The sequence below is a fragment of the Alligator sinensis genome, unplaced genomic scaffold (assembly GCF_000455745.1).
Source record: "Alligator sinensis unplaced genomic scaffold, ASM45574v1 scaffold222_1, whole genome shotgun sequence".
In the NCBI taxonomy this organism is placed as follows: domain Eukaryota; kingdom Metazoa; phylum Chordata; order Crocodylia; family Alligatoridae; genus Alligator; species Alligator sinensis.
In genome coordinates this window covers 1,971,559-1,985,181 of record NW_005841912.1, presented here as the reverse complement: position 1 = coordinate 1,985,181, position 13,623 = coordinate 1,971,559, and the positions used below count along the sequence as shown (strand labels likewise).

At 39.7% G+C, this 13,623-nt stretch overlaps 1 protein-coding gene across 9 annotated transcripts in view; it reads right to left on the bottom strand.

Moving 5' to 3' along the window:
• Positions 1-13,623, bottom strand: part of ANKRD17 (ankyrin repeat domain 17) — a 137,965-nt gene that overhangs the window by 32,616 nt on the left and 91,726 nt on the right. For 6 of the 9 annotated variants that reach the window (XM_025198057.1, XM_025198059.1, XM_025198060.1 and 3 more), the window contains 5 exons: positions 12,860-13,008; positions 10,816-10,927; positions 10,461-10,606; positions 7,195-7,337; positions 3,908-4,121 (listed from right to left, as the gene is read on the bottom strand). In XM_025198057.1, the coding sequence (XP_025053842.1) occupies positions 3,908-4,121; positions 7,195-7,337; positions 10,461-10,606; positions 10,816-10,927; positions 12,860-13,008 (764 nt within the window). The remainder of the gene's footprint in view (positions 1-3,907; positions 4,122-7,194; positions 7,338-10,460; positions 10,607-10,815; positions 10,928-12,859; positions 13,009-13,623) is intronic. The other 3 variants (XM_025198058.1, XM_006018767.3, XM_025198062.1) reach the window with 1 other exon arrangement.

The following is a 13,623-nucleotide window of genomic DNA, read 5'->3' as shown; positions in this document are numbered from 1 at the left end:
GCAGGTGCTGCCAGCCACAGGTGGGGGCAGCAAGTTTAGCCCGTGGGATGCACATCCTATTGCAGTAATATATGGATATTTATCCATTATGATCTCCCATGCTGCTTTCATGTTACTTGCACTGTCAGTCAGCAAAGCAAATACTTTACCACTCCCAATCTTCTGTAGGACTTCCCATATTTTACCACTGATATACTCTGCAGTATGCCTGTTCTCTCCTGTTTCAATGGTTCTGTAAAGAACTGGTTGAGGTGTTGTTATCACAAAGTGTATGGTTCCTTCTCCCCACACATTTGTATACCCATCTGTAAGTATTGCAAGACAGTTATTTGTTGATTTTTCCTTGCACAGATTGCATTACACATTCATATTCCAACTCTAAAAGAGGCCTGCTCACAGAATGTCTGCTGGGCAAACAGTATGATGGTCTTAGTAATCTAAAAGCTTCCTGCTGGTATGCATTTTCAGGTATTGACAACGGTGTCCCAGAAGAATATATTGCTCTTGCAAAAGCTTGGTCAATTTTTCCCTAAACTTTAGGGGTCATCTTGTCCACAAATTAAGCTACTGAGAGTCTTTTGTATATACTTGATTGCAATATTTTGTTACTTGAGGATGTTGATTGGGCAACCCTTTGTGATGCTGATGTTATAGAAGCAGCAGCAGCAGGAGGATTTCTGGATCGAGAATGTGGAAGGAGTTACTTGCACTTTCATCATCATGATCTACCTCCTCCTCACTTACACCCCTGAAGGATTTTTTAATGTCTGCAGGACACTTCTTACATACAAGGATGTGTTTGGTCATCCTAAAAGCATTTGGAAATCCATATTTCATTTGACAGTATTTGCAAATCACATTTGTTCTTATAATAACTTGCAGTGTGGAAATGCTTCCATATGCTAGAAGCTGGTCGCACCATTTTGCTGAGGGAGAAAAAAGAAAAATGTAATTTAGTGGCTAGCTTGCATATATAAACACTAAGCTACAGCATGTACAAATTTAGTAATGGATGGAGGAGAGGCCTTCTCAGAGTTAACTGTGAACAACTTCCCTGTCCTGCAGGCCTCACCTCACTGCTAAGGTTGAGTGATTTGTCACAAAACATCAGATTAGTAGGAATTCAATGATGAATTACATAGGTTATGAAAATATACTAATGCAGCTAAAATATAGTTTAATATACTGAATTCAAAGACATTTAAACTCTTACCTTTCAATAAAGAAGTATACTTTCTTTCAGCTCCTTTGTGCTGCTTCTGTACTTCTGTTCATCTCAAGGTCACAGGGCCAGGAGGCAGCAGGTTCCTTCCAACTCCAAAACCTTTAGACTTGCTCTGTCTCCTCTCCTGAGGCTTTTAAGCAAACAGAGCAATAAACTCCTTGTTTCTAAACTCTACAGGAATGAACAGATGTTGCTGCCAGTGTCCACTCCCAGTCCTTTGAGGCCGAGAAATGTGCCCCTATAGGTAATTGGGTATTTTTGTCTTTGACAGATTTCCGGTGTGCATTCATTCTGGTGCGCAGTTGTTGTTTGGTCTCTCCTATGTATTTTCTATCAGGGCATTTGGCATACTGGATGAGATATATTACATTTCTCGAGGTGCCGCTGTGAGATCTAGGAATGCTGATGGCTCTGTTGTAGGATGCAGTAATTGTGGGGGTGGTGCAGATGTGTTGGCAGGTTTTGCATTTCTTGTCATGGCATGGTCTGGATCCATTTGGTGTGTTCTAGGCCTGAGGAAGTTTGCTTCTGGTGATGATACTAGCGAGGTTCGGTGCTTGTTTGAATGCTAAGATGGGTGGCTCTGGGACGATCTCTTTAAGAATAGGGTCTTTTTCTAGTATGGGTTGCAATTGTTTGAGGATTTTCTGTATGGGTTCGAGGAAGGGGCGATATGTCATAACCAGTGGTGTGTGATCTGTGGGGGTTTCTTCTGTACTGCAGCAATTCTTCATGTGGTATCTGGGTGGCTCTTTCAAACGTATGATTTATCTTTCTGGAGGAGTGTCCTTGTTGGGTGAAAACCTTTTTAAGATTGGTGAGGTGGCAATCCTGGGTGTTCTCCTAAGTGCAAATTCAGTGGTATCTGAGGGCTTGGCTATGTATCACAGCTTGTTTGGTGTGTTTAGGGCGATTGTTGGTTCTACGCATATATGTATGTTGGTCTGTGGGTTTCTTGTATAACAAGGTCTGTATTTTGCCATTATGGATGCTGATCACCGTATCTAAAAAGGAGATGTTGGTACCGGAGTAGTCAAGAGATAGTCAGATGGAGGGATGGTGATTGTTGAATTTCTGATGGAACTCAATCAGAAATTGATAGGTTTTCAGTCCAAATCATGAAGATGTCATGGTTAAGTCTTTGTCCTAGTGCTCTGCAGCATCAGAGGGACTAGAAGCTTTCTACTAACTCATTACAGTATTAGGCTTTTCACACCAGTGCAATTAGTGGGTAGCAGGTAGAAAAGATGGAATGTGCTGCTGCAGAGCTCATGTAAATAGTGTTTCCTGTTCCCATACAGAGCCCTCAGTGCAGGAACATCTGCAATGTATTGTTTTGGGAAGATGGGCAGATTTGTCTTGGATTTTTCCCTTCAAGCCAAACAGTTGGCATAGAAGCATATTTTTTGAGTTTAACTCTTAATCTATAGCTTCTATTTAAGTAAGCCAGGGAACAGGGGAATCTGATCTGACAAGAATCGTCCAACATTCCTTGGACAACAAGTTCATTTCAGGTCCAGCAGCCAAGGATGCCATGATATGTCATTTGATTTGTAGTTCAGTCAGCTTGTCAGAGAAGCATCTCCTCCCCACACAACCCAGGAGATGGGTCTAATGCACACTTAGGGTATAGATCAGTGGTCTCCAACTTTTTGAAGCAGAAGATCACCTTTGGCATTTAAAAGCAACCCAAGATCTACTATGCACTGCCCCCCGCCCCCAGTCTGTAGGGAGAGAAGCAGGGGGCGGGGGGCACATAGAGGCAGAGGAAGAAAAAATTGTTTGGGGGCACGCCTCCTCAGCAGGTAAGTCACACCCAGCCAGGGGCCCACACAACTTGCCCCTGGCTCCTACCTCTGCAACACTGTCCCTTACCGCAGGGGGCCTTGATCTAGCCCTTACCCCTTCCCTCCCCCGTAGACCGACCTGCTGGGCTGGGGCACACACGCGAATGCACACGGGCACTCAGGCCCCCAACCCAGCCTCGGATCGACTCTAAGAGACTAACAGATCTACCACAAGAGGCTCCGAGATCTACTGGTGGATTGAGATCCACTGGTTGGTGACCACTGGTATAGATACGTGTACATAGGGAGCTCCTTCAAAAGCTAAATATTTTTAAAGGGCCACAGATGTTAAATGTAGCAAAACCACTCCAACTTCAACACTGCTTCATGTAGTGCTCCCTTTCTGAAACAGCTCTAAATGCAAGTGTGTCTACACCCGCCAGGATTCTACCCTATTCTTTCTGGATATGCAAGTTAGGCAAGTTTTCTTATTAAAAAAAAAGCAGAAAGCCTACAGTTAGAATTATCTTAAAATGATCACATATTTATTTTTCTTACTGCTTTTAATCATTTGAAGATTAAATTAAATCCCAAAACTTAAAATCCATTACTTTTATATTGTGTATATGCCTATATCATATATATGTATAGGACACTGCCTTTAAAAACAAACAAACAAACAAACAAACAAACAAACAAACAAAAACAAACAGTATTACTTTTCTTTTAAAAGAGCTATTAAACACACAGCCTCTTCCATACTGGTTTCAGTAGTCACATGCAAAATGTTCTGTAAGCAGGTAGTTAACACATGGAAAATATTGGAACATAAAACACAGGAGTAACACTTTTCTGAGATAAGTTTTAGGTGAAAGACTAATCTCTGGACCCTTACCTTAGCTCTATGCTCAACATTAGCTTTTCTATCAAGCAGTAGGCTAACTACTTCAGTTCTTCCTTGGAAGCAGGCCAAAGTCAGTGCTGTGTTCCTATTGGTCTCTATCTGGGCATTAATGTCAGAGCCCATGTCCAATAATAACTTAACAGCAGCAGTGTGCCCATTCATAGCTGCCAACATCAAAGGAGAAATACCCAATTTGCTACCAGTTCTGAAAAAAAGTGAGGAAAAACAGGTTCACTGTGATTATCGTATATGACAAGAATATCAGAATATTTATGTCAAAAAGGAAAATTCCCAAAATAAAAATTATTCAAGCTTAGAAAAAATTATAAATGGTGGTTCTTCTTTAATACTTATGGTGGCATTTATAAGAATGATTCTGACAGTTGATTTTCCTATAAGGATACCACTTTTTAAAAAAGCTAGCCATTCTGCTCAGTCCTTTAATCTGAAGGATTTAAAGTCAAGAAGTTCTTTCAGCCACAAATGAAATATGTACAGTTTAAAAAGAAACCAAATTGCGAGGGATAATTCTGAACCTACTACAGCTAACAAACAGGAAGGTCAAAATAGAAAAATGTAGTCCTACTAACCTGAAAGTTTTCTGTCTATGAAATCTTATTATTCAAGGAGCTGTTAAAGTGGATTTTTGACCTCTCTGCAACTTTGGAGGCAGCATCTGACCTATCATTTATTGGCAAGAAGGGGTGTGACCCACCCGCTCAGAGTCAGTCTATTTAAAATAACCTTCAAAAATATAGAATAACTGCCTTTGCAGCCAGACCAACACAAAATGTGTTTCAATACTAACTCAAGAATTGGTATTACCGTAATGCTCTGCAATACCTCAGCTAACCCAAAACCTGTCGCATGCATCAACAAGTCACAAAAACCTTTATTACCACTCTGAGAGAGAGAAAAAAAAAAGTCATGGAAAAATGGAAACTTCTTCTAAGTCTCTCATATGAAAATGGACATGCTAGGTAAGTATTAAAATATCAATTTGCACACCCAAGAGGAATATGGTATCACAATATTAACTCATTGCTACTGATGTACAACTGAAATTTGCAACACATTTCTCCTAAAGTATGCACTCAATTTGGAGAACTAAGAATGTATCGAAAGATGACCACAGGCCCCCTAGGATCACTCTCTGAATTAGTTATGTCATTTGCCTAAGAGGTTTCTGCCACCTGTAAAATGTCCTGCACTTTGCAAGTGATTTGGCAAACAAAGGGAAAAGGGCCCACGTCAGTCACTGGAAAACCTTCCATGGACACTGTGTAAAAAGGTGGGGTAGGTCTCGTCTTTTCTACACTGTACCGACTCAAAACTCTCCTTGTTCTGCCTGCATTTCTGAAGCAGCCAATAAAGCAGGAAAACTGGTCTAGAGTCATTTGCTGCAAGAACAGATCCAAGAACATAGTGCTGGACTTGCTGCACACCCTTTGCTTTACTAAAGCAGGTTTAAAAAAAACCTCTCTCTCGAGGTTCTTGAGAGCTAAATCCTTAAGTCAGAGGTTGTGCTGCACCTTGTGACCAAAAGAGGGAAGATGCAAACCCTGTCCCAGAGGGATCTCCTGCAACAGGCCCTTTTCTACTGCAGGGGTGTCAAACATGGCTCCACAAGCTGGCATGATCTGGTCTGCAATCATTCAGCTCGTGGATTATTGCTCTGGCCACCCATGCCCCCCAACAAGTACCAGGGCAAGTGCTGTTGCTATAGGAAGTCTTATCAGCACGTCTAGAACCAGGGCTCTGGCTGTGGTGGCAAAGCTTCTGCCCACAATGCACTTGCTGATAGTACTCAGTCCCTCATTAGGATGTAGGATGCCACCACAAGAAGCCCTGCCACAACAGCCAGAGCCAGGGTGCTGGAAGCCCCAGCAGCATTGCAGGCAAAGTTCCCTCCCGCACCCCTAGCAGCCAGAGCCTTAGGTTTCCCATGAGGACAGAGCTAATCTTGCCTCCTGAGATTCCACTTAAGCAGACGTGCATGCATGACACACTGTACGACAGTCCCTGCAAAGTCCAAGTACTGGCTGGTGCCACCAGGAAACCGACTGTACGACAGTCCCTGCAAGTTCAAAGTATTGGCTCCTGCCACAGGAAGCCCCACCACTGTGGCAGAGTTCCGCCCATGGTGCCACTGGGGCTGCCAGCGCGAAAGTCAGAAAGGTGGGGTCTGCGGGCAGGCACCTGAAAAGAAGGAAATGCAACCCTCCAACTGATTTGAGTTGGAAACCTCTGCTGTATTGCATAAAGAAACTCCACAAATACACCTACCTACACAGCAGCGCATGCCTAGCTGCAGAAAAGTAAAATCTACATCTAGAAGCCCTGCTGTACTCCATGAATATAAGCAGGAGTAGCAGGCATTATAGGCACTGCCTGACTCTGCCCGTTCATACTGCACTTGAAAAAGGTGAGCACGGGTTACACTGATTGCTTGGGCAAAGGGCCCCTTCCTTTTAAGGCCCTCCCCTGGCAGCACAAACCCAAGTCTCTGGGGTTGGACTGAGAAGCCTTGTTTATAGTTATGATTTCAATTTCTCCTCCGCTGCCGAGACGTTTGAAGTTACCATCCAGCAAATGCAGGAAGGCAAAAAAAACTAAATGGGTCACCTATTACTTTGTCTTTGAAGGGCAGGGCTGAGTCCTCCAAAACTGCAAAACAGACTGAAGATCTACTTTAATAATAAGTTTCAGTACAGGAGAGAATGATTGGCTGCCTGGAAGCCCAAAAGCTGAGACTGCAGAGTAAGGATGTAAAGAAAGAATGATTAACACGTTCAACAGAAACATTTTCAATTGTAAACAACTTTCCATCTAGCATTTAAAAGGTTATCCAATTTGTCTCCTCTGTTCAGTGTCAGACACTCATTTTGGAACAGTGTTTGCAAACAGAAATTAGGTCTGGCACTACTAAGTAACCATAAATTAGCAACATTCTGCAGAGAGAATTGCCTTTTGAACATTCAGAGTAGCCAACAAAAACATCAATTTTCTTATGTACCATCTGAAGGAACAATACAGTGGGGAATAAAAATGGTATGAATGTTCTAAAGGCTGAGTCAAGCTGTTCTAACTCTAGACCTAGATAAAGACTACCACCACTGGTAAGACTCAGCATTCCTCTAAATCATGTATCATGATTCAATGCTTTAAGAATAATGGGATTTATTTACTTCAGTCATCAAATAAGGGTTTTTATCTCTCTCTTTTTCCTTTAAATTTAGTAAGAACCAAGCTATGAATCAGGGGAAAAGGGAACTTGCCTGGAATTTATTTCTGCCCCAGCATTTAGTAGGATTTTGATTATGTTCACATAACCACCAGAAGCAGCGAGACTTAGAGGTGTGTAATCAGAAACATTCCTGTGCTCTTTATTTGCCCCTCGAGCTAGCAGCAATTCCACAACCTGCAACATCAAAAATAAGTTAAACATGAAAAGATGACTTGGGCAAGAGCCTAAATACATTAACTGATTAAAAAAAACCCAAACCCAGAAAAAACAGTGCTTAAATCTAAGTAGTTCAACAATCCAAAGTATTTATAAATGAAATATTTTCTTGTATGAGTAACAAAAAACTGAAAGAACAGTATGGAATGGGCATCCTGCAAAAAAACATCTCTTTGGAAGAGATTACAGCATCCCACTTCAGTTACATACTTAGGCCCAGCAAATCCAAAAGATTTGAGGGATTTTTTTCACCTACTGATTAGTTAGATTAATAGTCAAAATAAGTATACTTTTAGGAATGGTGAAAATTAAGCATTTTCTCTCCTACTGCTCCCTGTTGGATTATAATTTAAACTGAAACAAAGGATGCTAAATATAGTCATTTTCAGTCAGGATGCTGGTGTGCAACCACATGGGTTGCTTAGCCTTCATCCTATTTATTCTAACTACTCCTTTGCACAAAACTTTCTGCAACAAATACAGAAGTGATTCCCTTGCCACTGCTATGTCTATTCTTAAAAAGTGGAAGCACACATACAAATTAGCACCGCTGTTCAGTTCCTCCAGCCAGTGAGGTGTAGGGACAATACAAACACTTTGTTTCTCACAAGTACAGTTTCCTTACTCTAAGTTTGTGAGTGGGGTGGTCAATGTCCTCCATATTCTGCAGCCAGCTAGACTTGCTTTCTACAGGGAGGTTTCCACAGCAGGCTGTACGAGAGAGTGAATTCTGTTGCAGTTCTGTATTTTAAAAACTGAAGATATTTAAACTAAATGTAAAAATTAATAAACCAGTACTGTGCCTTCCCTTATTTGATATTAAATTAATAATTGGTGTCCTCACATTCAACATATGGACAAGGTATAGCTATGTTTTCATACTGGCTATATATAGCTGCACAGTGAAAATTGTCAGGCAGTTTTTGTTTTTTTAATATACATCTTTTGTGGCATTTAGAGAGGGATTGAGAGAGAAACTCATTGTGCTGGATCCTCTCCCATGGCTGAGCTCTGATTGGTGCAAGAGAATTTAACTTCCTAGCAGTCAGAGTCAATCATTTCTAGTTCTGACCCCAATTAAGATTTAAGAACAACTGCAGGATGGCTCCAAGCTATGCTATACTATTCTATGGTTTAATGTATATTTAATAGACACTATGTTAGCAGAGGATGAGCATGGCTTGGTTCCACCACCAGCTGCAGCAGAATTAAAGGAGCAAATATTTCTCTTGCATCAGAGGGCTTCCCTATTGTCCATTTGAAACCAAAACATGGCTTTTTTATATTACTTGTGTGGTGCCAGTTGTCTAATTTTATGTTGTTCTACTAACAAGGCAAGGGTGAGCACTGAAATAGTTAAGACCATAATAAGTCATTAGTCAGTTATCAGAAAACTCATTTGGAAGACAGTACTACTTCAACTACTACTGCCAGTCTGTATACCAAGAGACAAAACTACACTCTTCACACTTCTAAGGTGTCTTTTGCCACTTTGAAGGATAAAGCTCAGTTTTCTGGGGCACAATTTCACAAAGTTACTGATTCTGTGGTAATGATCAAAGAATGCATGAACCCTGACAAAGTGAACTCTCATGAAAATAAATCTTTAATTATTTAACTTTCTTGTTTGATCATCAATCATTTGATAGCTTTTTGGAAGCGTCATGTTCTTAACTCAAGCATTGCTGTGATCAAGAATCTTTATCCTTAAATTTTAAGATGATAATAACACTTTGCTATTATTCAGGCTAGAAAACTGTACTGCTTCCCCCCCTCCCCTTTACCTCTCCCCCTTTGCCCACAGAACAGACTGATTTCTGAACCCCAGATTCTCTAAAATATTTGTTGCCAGCATTTGTTGTTATGGTAATATTTTCTTGCTCCATGAATCAACTTCAAAATAGGCAGCTGGAACAATGTGGCCAAATAGGGACAAAATTGATTTTAAAGCTGTGTTGATAGAAATACAAATACATGTTTACAATATAAATACAATGTATAAAATACAAAGCTGTTTATAGATAATGGTCTTGATAAGTATTTTGGTAAACTCCAATTGGGCTTTCTAAATAGCTCTTAAAGGGCTGACTTCAAGCACAGGCTAATGAAGCACAAAACCTTTTGTTATAACACCTTAATTGGTGAAGAAGAAAAACTTTCAATACCTAAGAGAATATTTTGATATTTTCAAGTCGCCTTAAAAATGGGATTGGATAAAATAAAAACTTGGGGGGCGGGGGGGGTGTTTTTTTAGTTTTGACAAGTTTCTCAAAATCAAACACATGACTTTCCCTTCTTGAGTTAGCAAATAGCTAGAAGCCATAATGCTGAGAAATTATCAACACTGAAGACATTGGCAGCCACACAACAGCAACTACAAGGAAAACATTAATAGTAACATAACATAAAGAACTACTCAGAAAAGTTTTTTTTTTTTAAATAGTGTTAAAAGACATCTACCGGTTTCAAATAATGGCTATGGGATACCTGCGCTATTGATAGAGAAGATCTTAATTATTCTTGGATACGTAAGCAGTATGTTCAGTTGAGATGGTAACGCTGCTGTTTCAAAAGTAGCAGCAGACAACTAAACCCTTTTCCTTTTGGGAGCAAAATCCTCTGAACACCAAAAGTGTGAAAACCTCCCAAATTCTTAAGACAAATTCTATGATGTACTGTCAACAATGTACATGTCAACTGTACACTGTCAACAATGTACATGTGCTGAAAATGCTACTACACTGACTAAATGAATTCACTTTCAGATTTAACTCAATATACTTTTACCTTTTAAATATTTAAGTGTCATCAATCAGCACCAAAACATCTCAAAATTTAGGTCTAACTTGTTGGCAAGGAAGGACTATATATTTCTTACATTGTTCACACTGCAGCATAACTTAGCCTAAATGTGCATACCAGCATTATACACTTTTTAAAACTACCCTTTAAAGGTTGGGGTGTTTTGGAAGTCAAGGTATCATGACCTGTAACATGGGAGCTTAATTTGCTCTTAATCTGAAGTATGTAACTTGTAACCTGTTTCTAAGCATTCCTTATGAAAAGTAAATTTTACTTCACCTCTTGTCTTCCCCCTGAACAAGCCAAAGACAAGGGCGTGTCCTTGGTTCTCTCCGACTGAGCTTCAATATCTGCACCATTGTCCAACAAGATTTCAACAACACCAACGTGACCAGCGGTAGCAGCCAAAATAAGTGGAGTAAACCCTGGAACAGAACAAAAGGGGTCTCTAAAAGCCCGTCTTCATTTATTTTTAAAACATTATTTGAGTTATAATTTAAAGTTGGTTATGTAATCCACAAATAAAATCTAATATAAACAACACACTAAACTGCAATTTTTTCCAGCATTTTGTCATTTTGCTGTACTGTATGATACTGGATTTGAATATTCACCAATACACTGGGATGCCTACCTTTTTTGTCCCTATGTTCAATATTAGCTCCTCTCTCAAGCAGTGTCTGTACTAGTTCTTCATGGCCACCAGCACATGCAAGTGTCAATGCTGTGTCATGATTACTCTCCGTCTAGAAGAAACATCAAGACAAATCTTTTACTTTAAAAATAAATGGAAATTTGTGTTTAAGTTTTCAAGTGATAATTGTCTCAATTACAAGACAAATCTTTTATAAGCCCAGGACATTTTTAAGTTTTCAAGGAACAGCTGGAAGACCTCCTGTGAACCTTATAGTAATAGACATTTGTTTCTGAGGTTGGCACTGAAAACAGATTTAATAGGCATTTATAGGAATATGAGATTTTATCTGGTTTTTGTTAAGCTGTTTAATTTTAAAGGACATGGTTTCAGTCAAGCAGCTTAGACTACAATACAATTTGTTTTTGAACTGCTTTAGTGTAACGAGAGGAGCATACATTTTGCTTTCAATTTTTATCAAAATAACAAATTAAAAATAAAAATAATGAATTGCCAACCTTATAATTACTTCTACAGGAGTTACAATGCTAGGGCTCAACTGCTGCAAAACCTACAGAAACCATAACTGAAGTGACAGGATTGTTTTTCTGGGCCAGTACTAGCATTGTCTTTTATACTTGTTTATGAATCTGTATTACAAGGACTTAGAAGGGAAACAGGCTGTGGCTATAAGTATTTGACAAAGAATTAGGACAAAGTTAACACATAAGCATATTTTGTTTTCTCAATTTTGTTTCTAGATTCATGGAAACTTCACACCTTCTAAGTCAAATGGATTAATTAAGGTCTGGATTTCAATCATTTAAATACACATCTCTAAACTTTTTTTTTTTTTAATTTCAGTTCCTAAAGCTCAAGAATCAAATCTAAGTTACCCTCAGCTATTCTGTCTTGTCCCAGGGCGAAACCTTGTTCCAAAAGTCTTTGGACCAGAATGAATAAATAAAACCATTAAAAAAGCTCACTGTTCTCATCAGTTTAGAGATCCAGAAATGTACCACTTACAAGCACTGACATTTTGCACTTGCTTTAAGAGTTTTATGCTAAAGAACAATTGACAACTGGGGAGCAATGAAAGGTAAAAGACTGTGTAGCTAGAATACCATGTTTTATTCTTTCTTTAGAAAGTAATCTAATTTCATTGAAAAAAATAAGCAGGAAACATTTTGAAAGCCATGCAGTGAGATGATCATTCTTTAATGAAGCAGCACATTTACTCCCTAGAGGTTATTACTAAAACAGTAGTTCTTAAGCTCACAGGCTGAAGTTCACAAATGGTCCTCAGGTGGTTACTGGTAAACTAAATATATTATTTGAACAAGGGAGTGGGTTGAAGGAACACAAATTGTTCCTTTCATAAATTTCCCATAACTCTATTGTTAACATCTTGATTTTTGTAGCAGGCATCCACTTTTATATTCTGTTGGTTCTAATATCACTGTATGAGACCCTCATGGCTGTGACATTACTAGTTAGGCTTTTATAGTACAGTGACCTATAGTGGTATTACAGCAATTCAAGAGAACAACACAGTTCGTAGTGACATGAAACAATGCTAATGCAGTGAGGAAAGAGAAAATCAAAGCCTGGTATCAAGTTTGGACTGTTTCCCAAGCTAGCACGATGATGGAAGATGGCTTTGTGGTGGTTTGCAGTAACCCTTACAAACCTAAAGCCATGCCACCTGGCTCTAAAGAGTTATTTCTGCTAGCAGGAAGTCAAATATCTTTGTGATAACCAGAAGATCACTTCATCATGTAACTGATCTGCTGTTACTGCACAGGCAAGAGAAAACGAAAACTAAATGATCAGTCAGCCAAAAACAGAACCTGCTTTTTATTCACCTGTACTGCAGCCAGAGAAGACTGCATTACAACTGTCCCTTTGGATTCTGTGGCCTTTCATATTCCACCAATTCACTCTACAACTAAATATAAAACTGAACTGTTTACTAAGAGTGATTTACAGATTATGTAGAAGCAAGTATTTTCACACATCTGAGCAGCATTGATTTCAGGCTTACCTGTGCATCAATATCTATGGCAGGGTAGATTGGCAGCATGGCTGAAGGAGAAATGATAGGACTTGGAGTTGGTGTCTGGGGTTGGGATACAGAAGTTGCAATGCTATGGGTAGGAGTGTTTGACATTGCAGATGCTCTTCCGCTCACTGCTGTTAAACAGAATGACTATACTTAGTAAGAGTGAAATTTGTAACATTATAAGAAACTGAACAAAATACATGAAAACCAAAAACTTTATTTGCAAATCACATCTTTATTTTGAACGTAATCACTTTTTAGCCCTACTTCTGAACCTTTAATGTTCTGGACTTGGCACAAGCAACATCAGTTTAAACAGATATATCGTATTTACCTGAATCCAAGACAACCCTAAATTTAACCCCCACCCAATCAGATTCCATACATAACACATTTATAAATTTTCTATAGTTTTCTATGTATAAATCTAATTATTGGAGAATCATTTTAAAATTTGTCACAGTTTTAGGGAGGCAGGCACTGGAAGGGGGGAGGGAAGCAGCTTCCCCCTTGCTGTCCATGCCCCTGATCCACTTGCCTGCCCCCGTTGCTTGCCCTTCACAACCTGTTCCCCCCTTCCCTCCCCATCTGCCCTTCTCCCCATCTTCCCTTACCTTTTCTCTGGCACCAACAGGCTCCATCCCCACTCCAGCCTCAGGCATGGAGCCCAGCCCAGAGCAGTAGCACAGGAATAGGGTGAAGGAATGGGGGGAAGGGGAGGAAACAGGTGGAAAGAGATTGGGGGG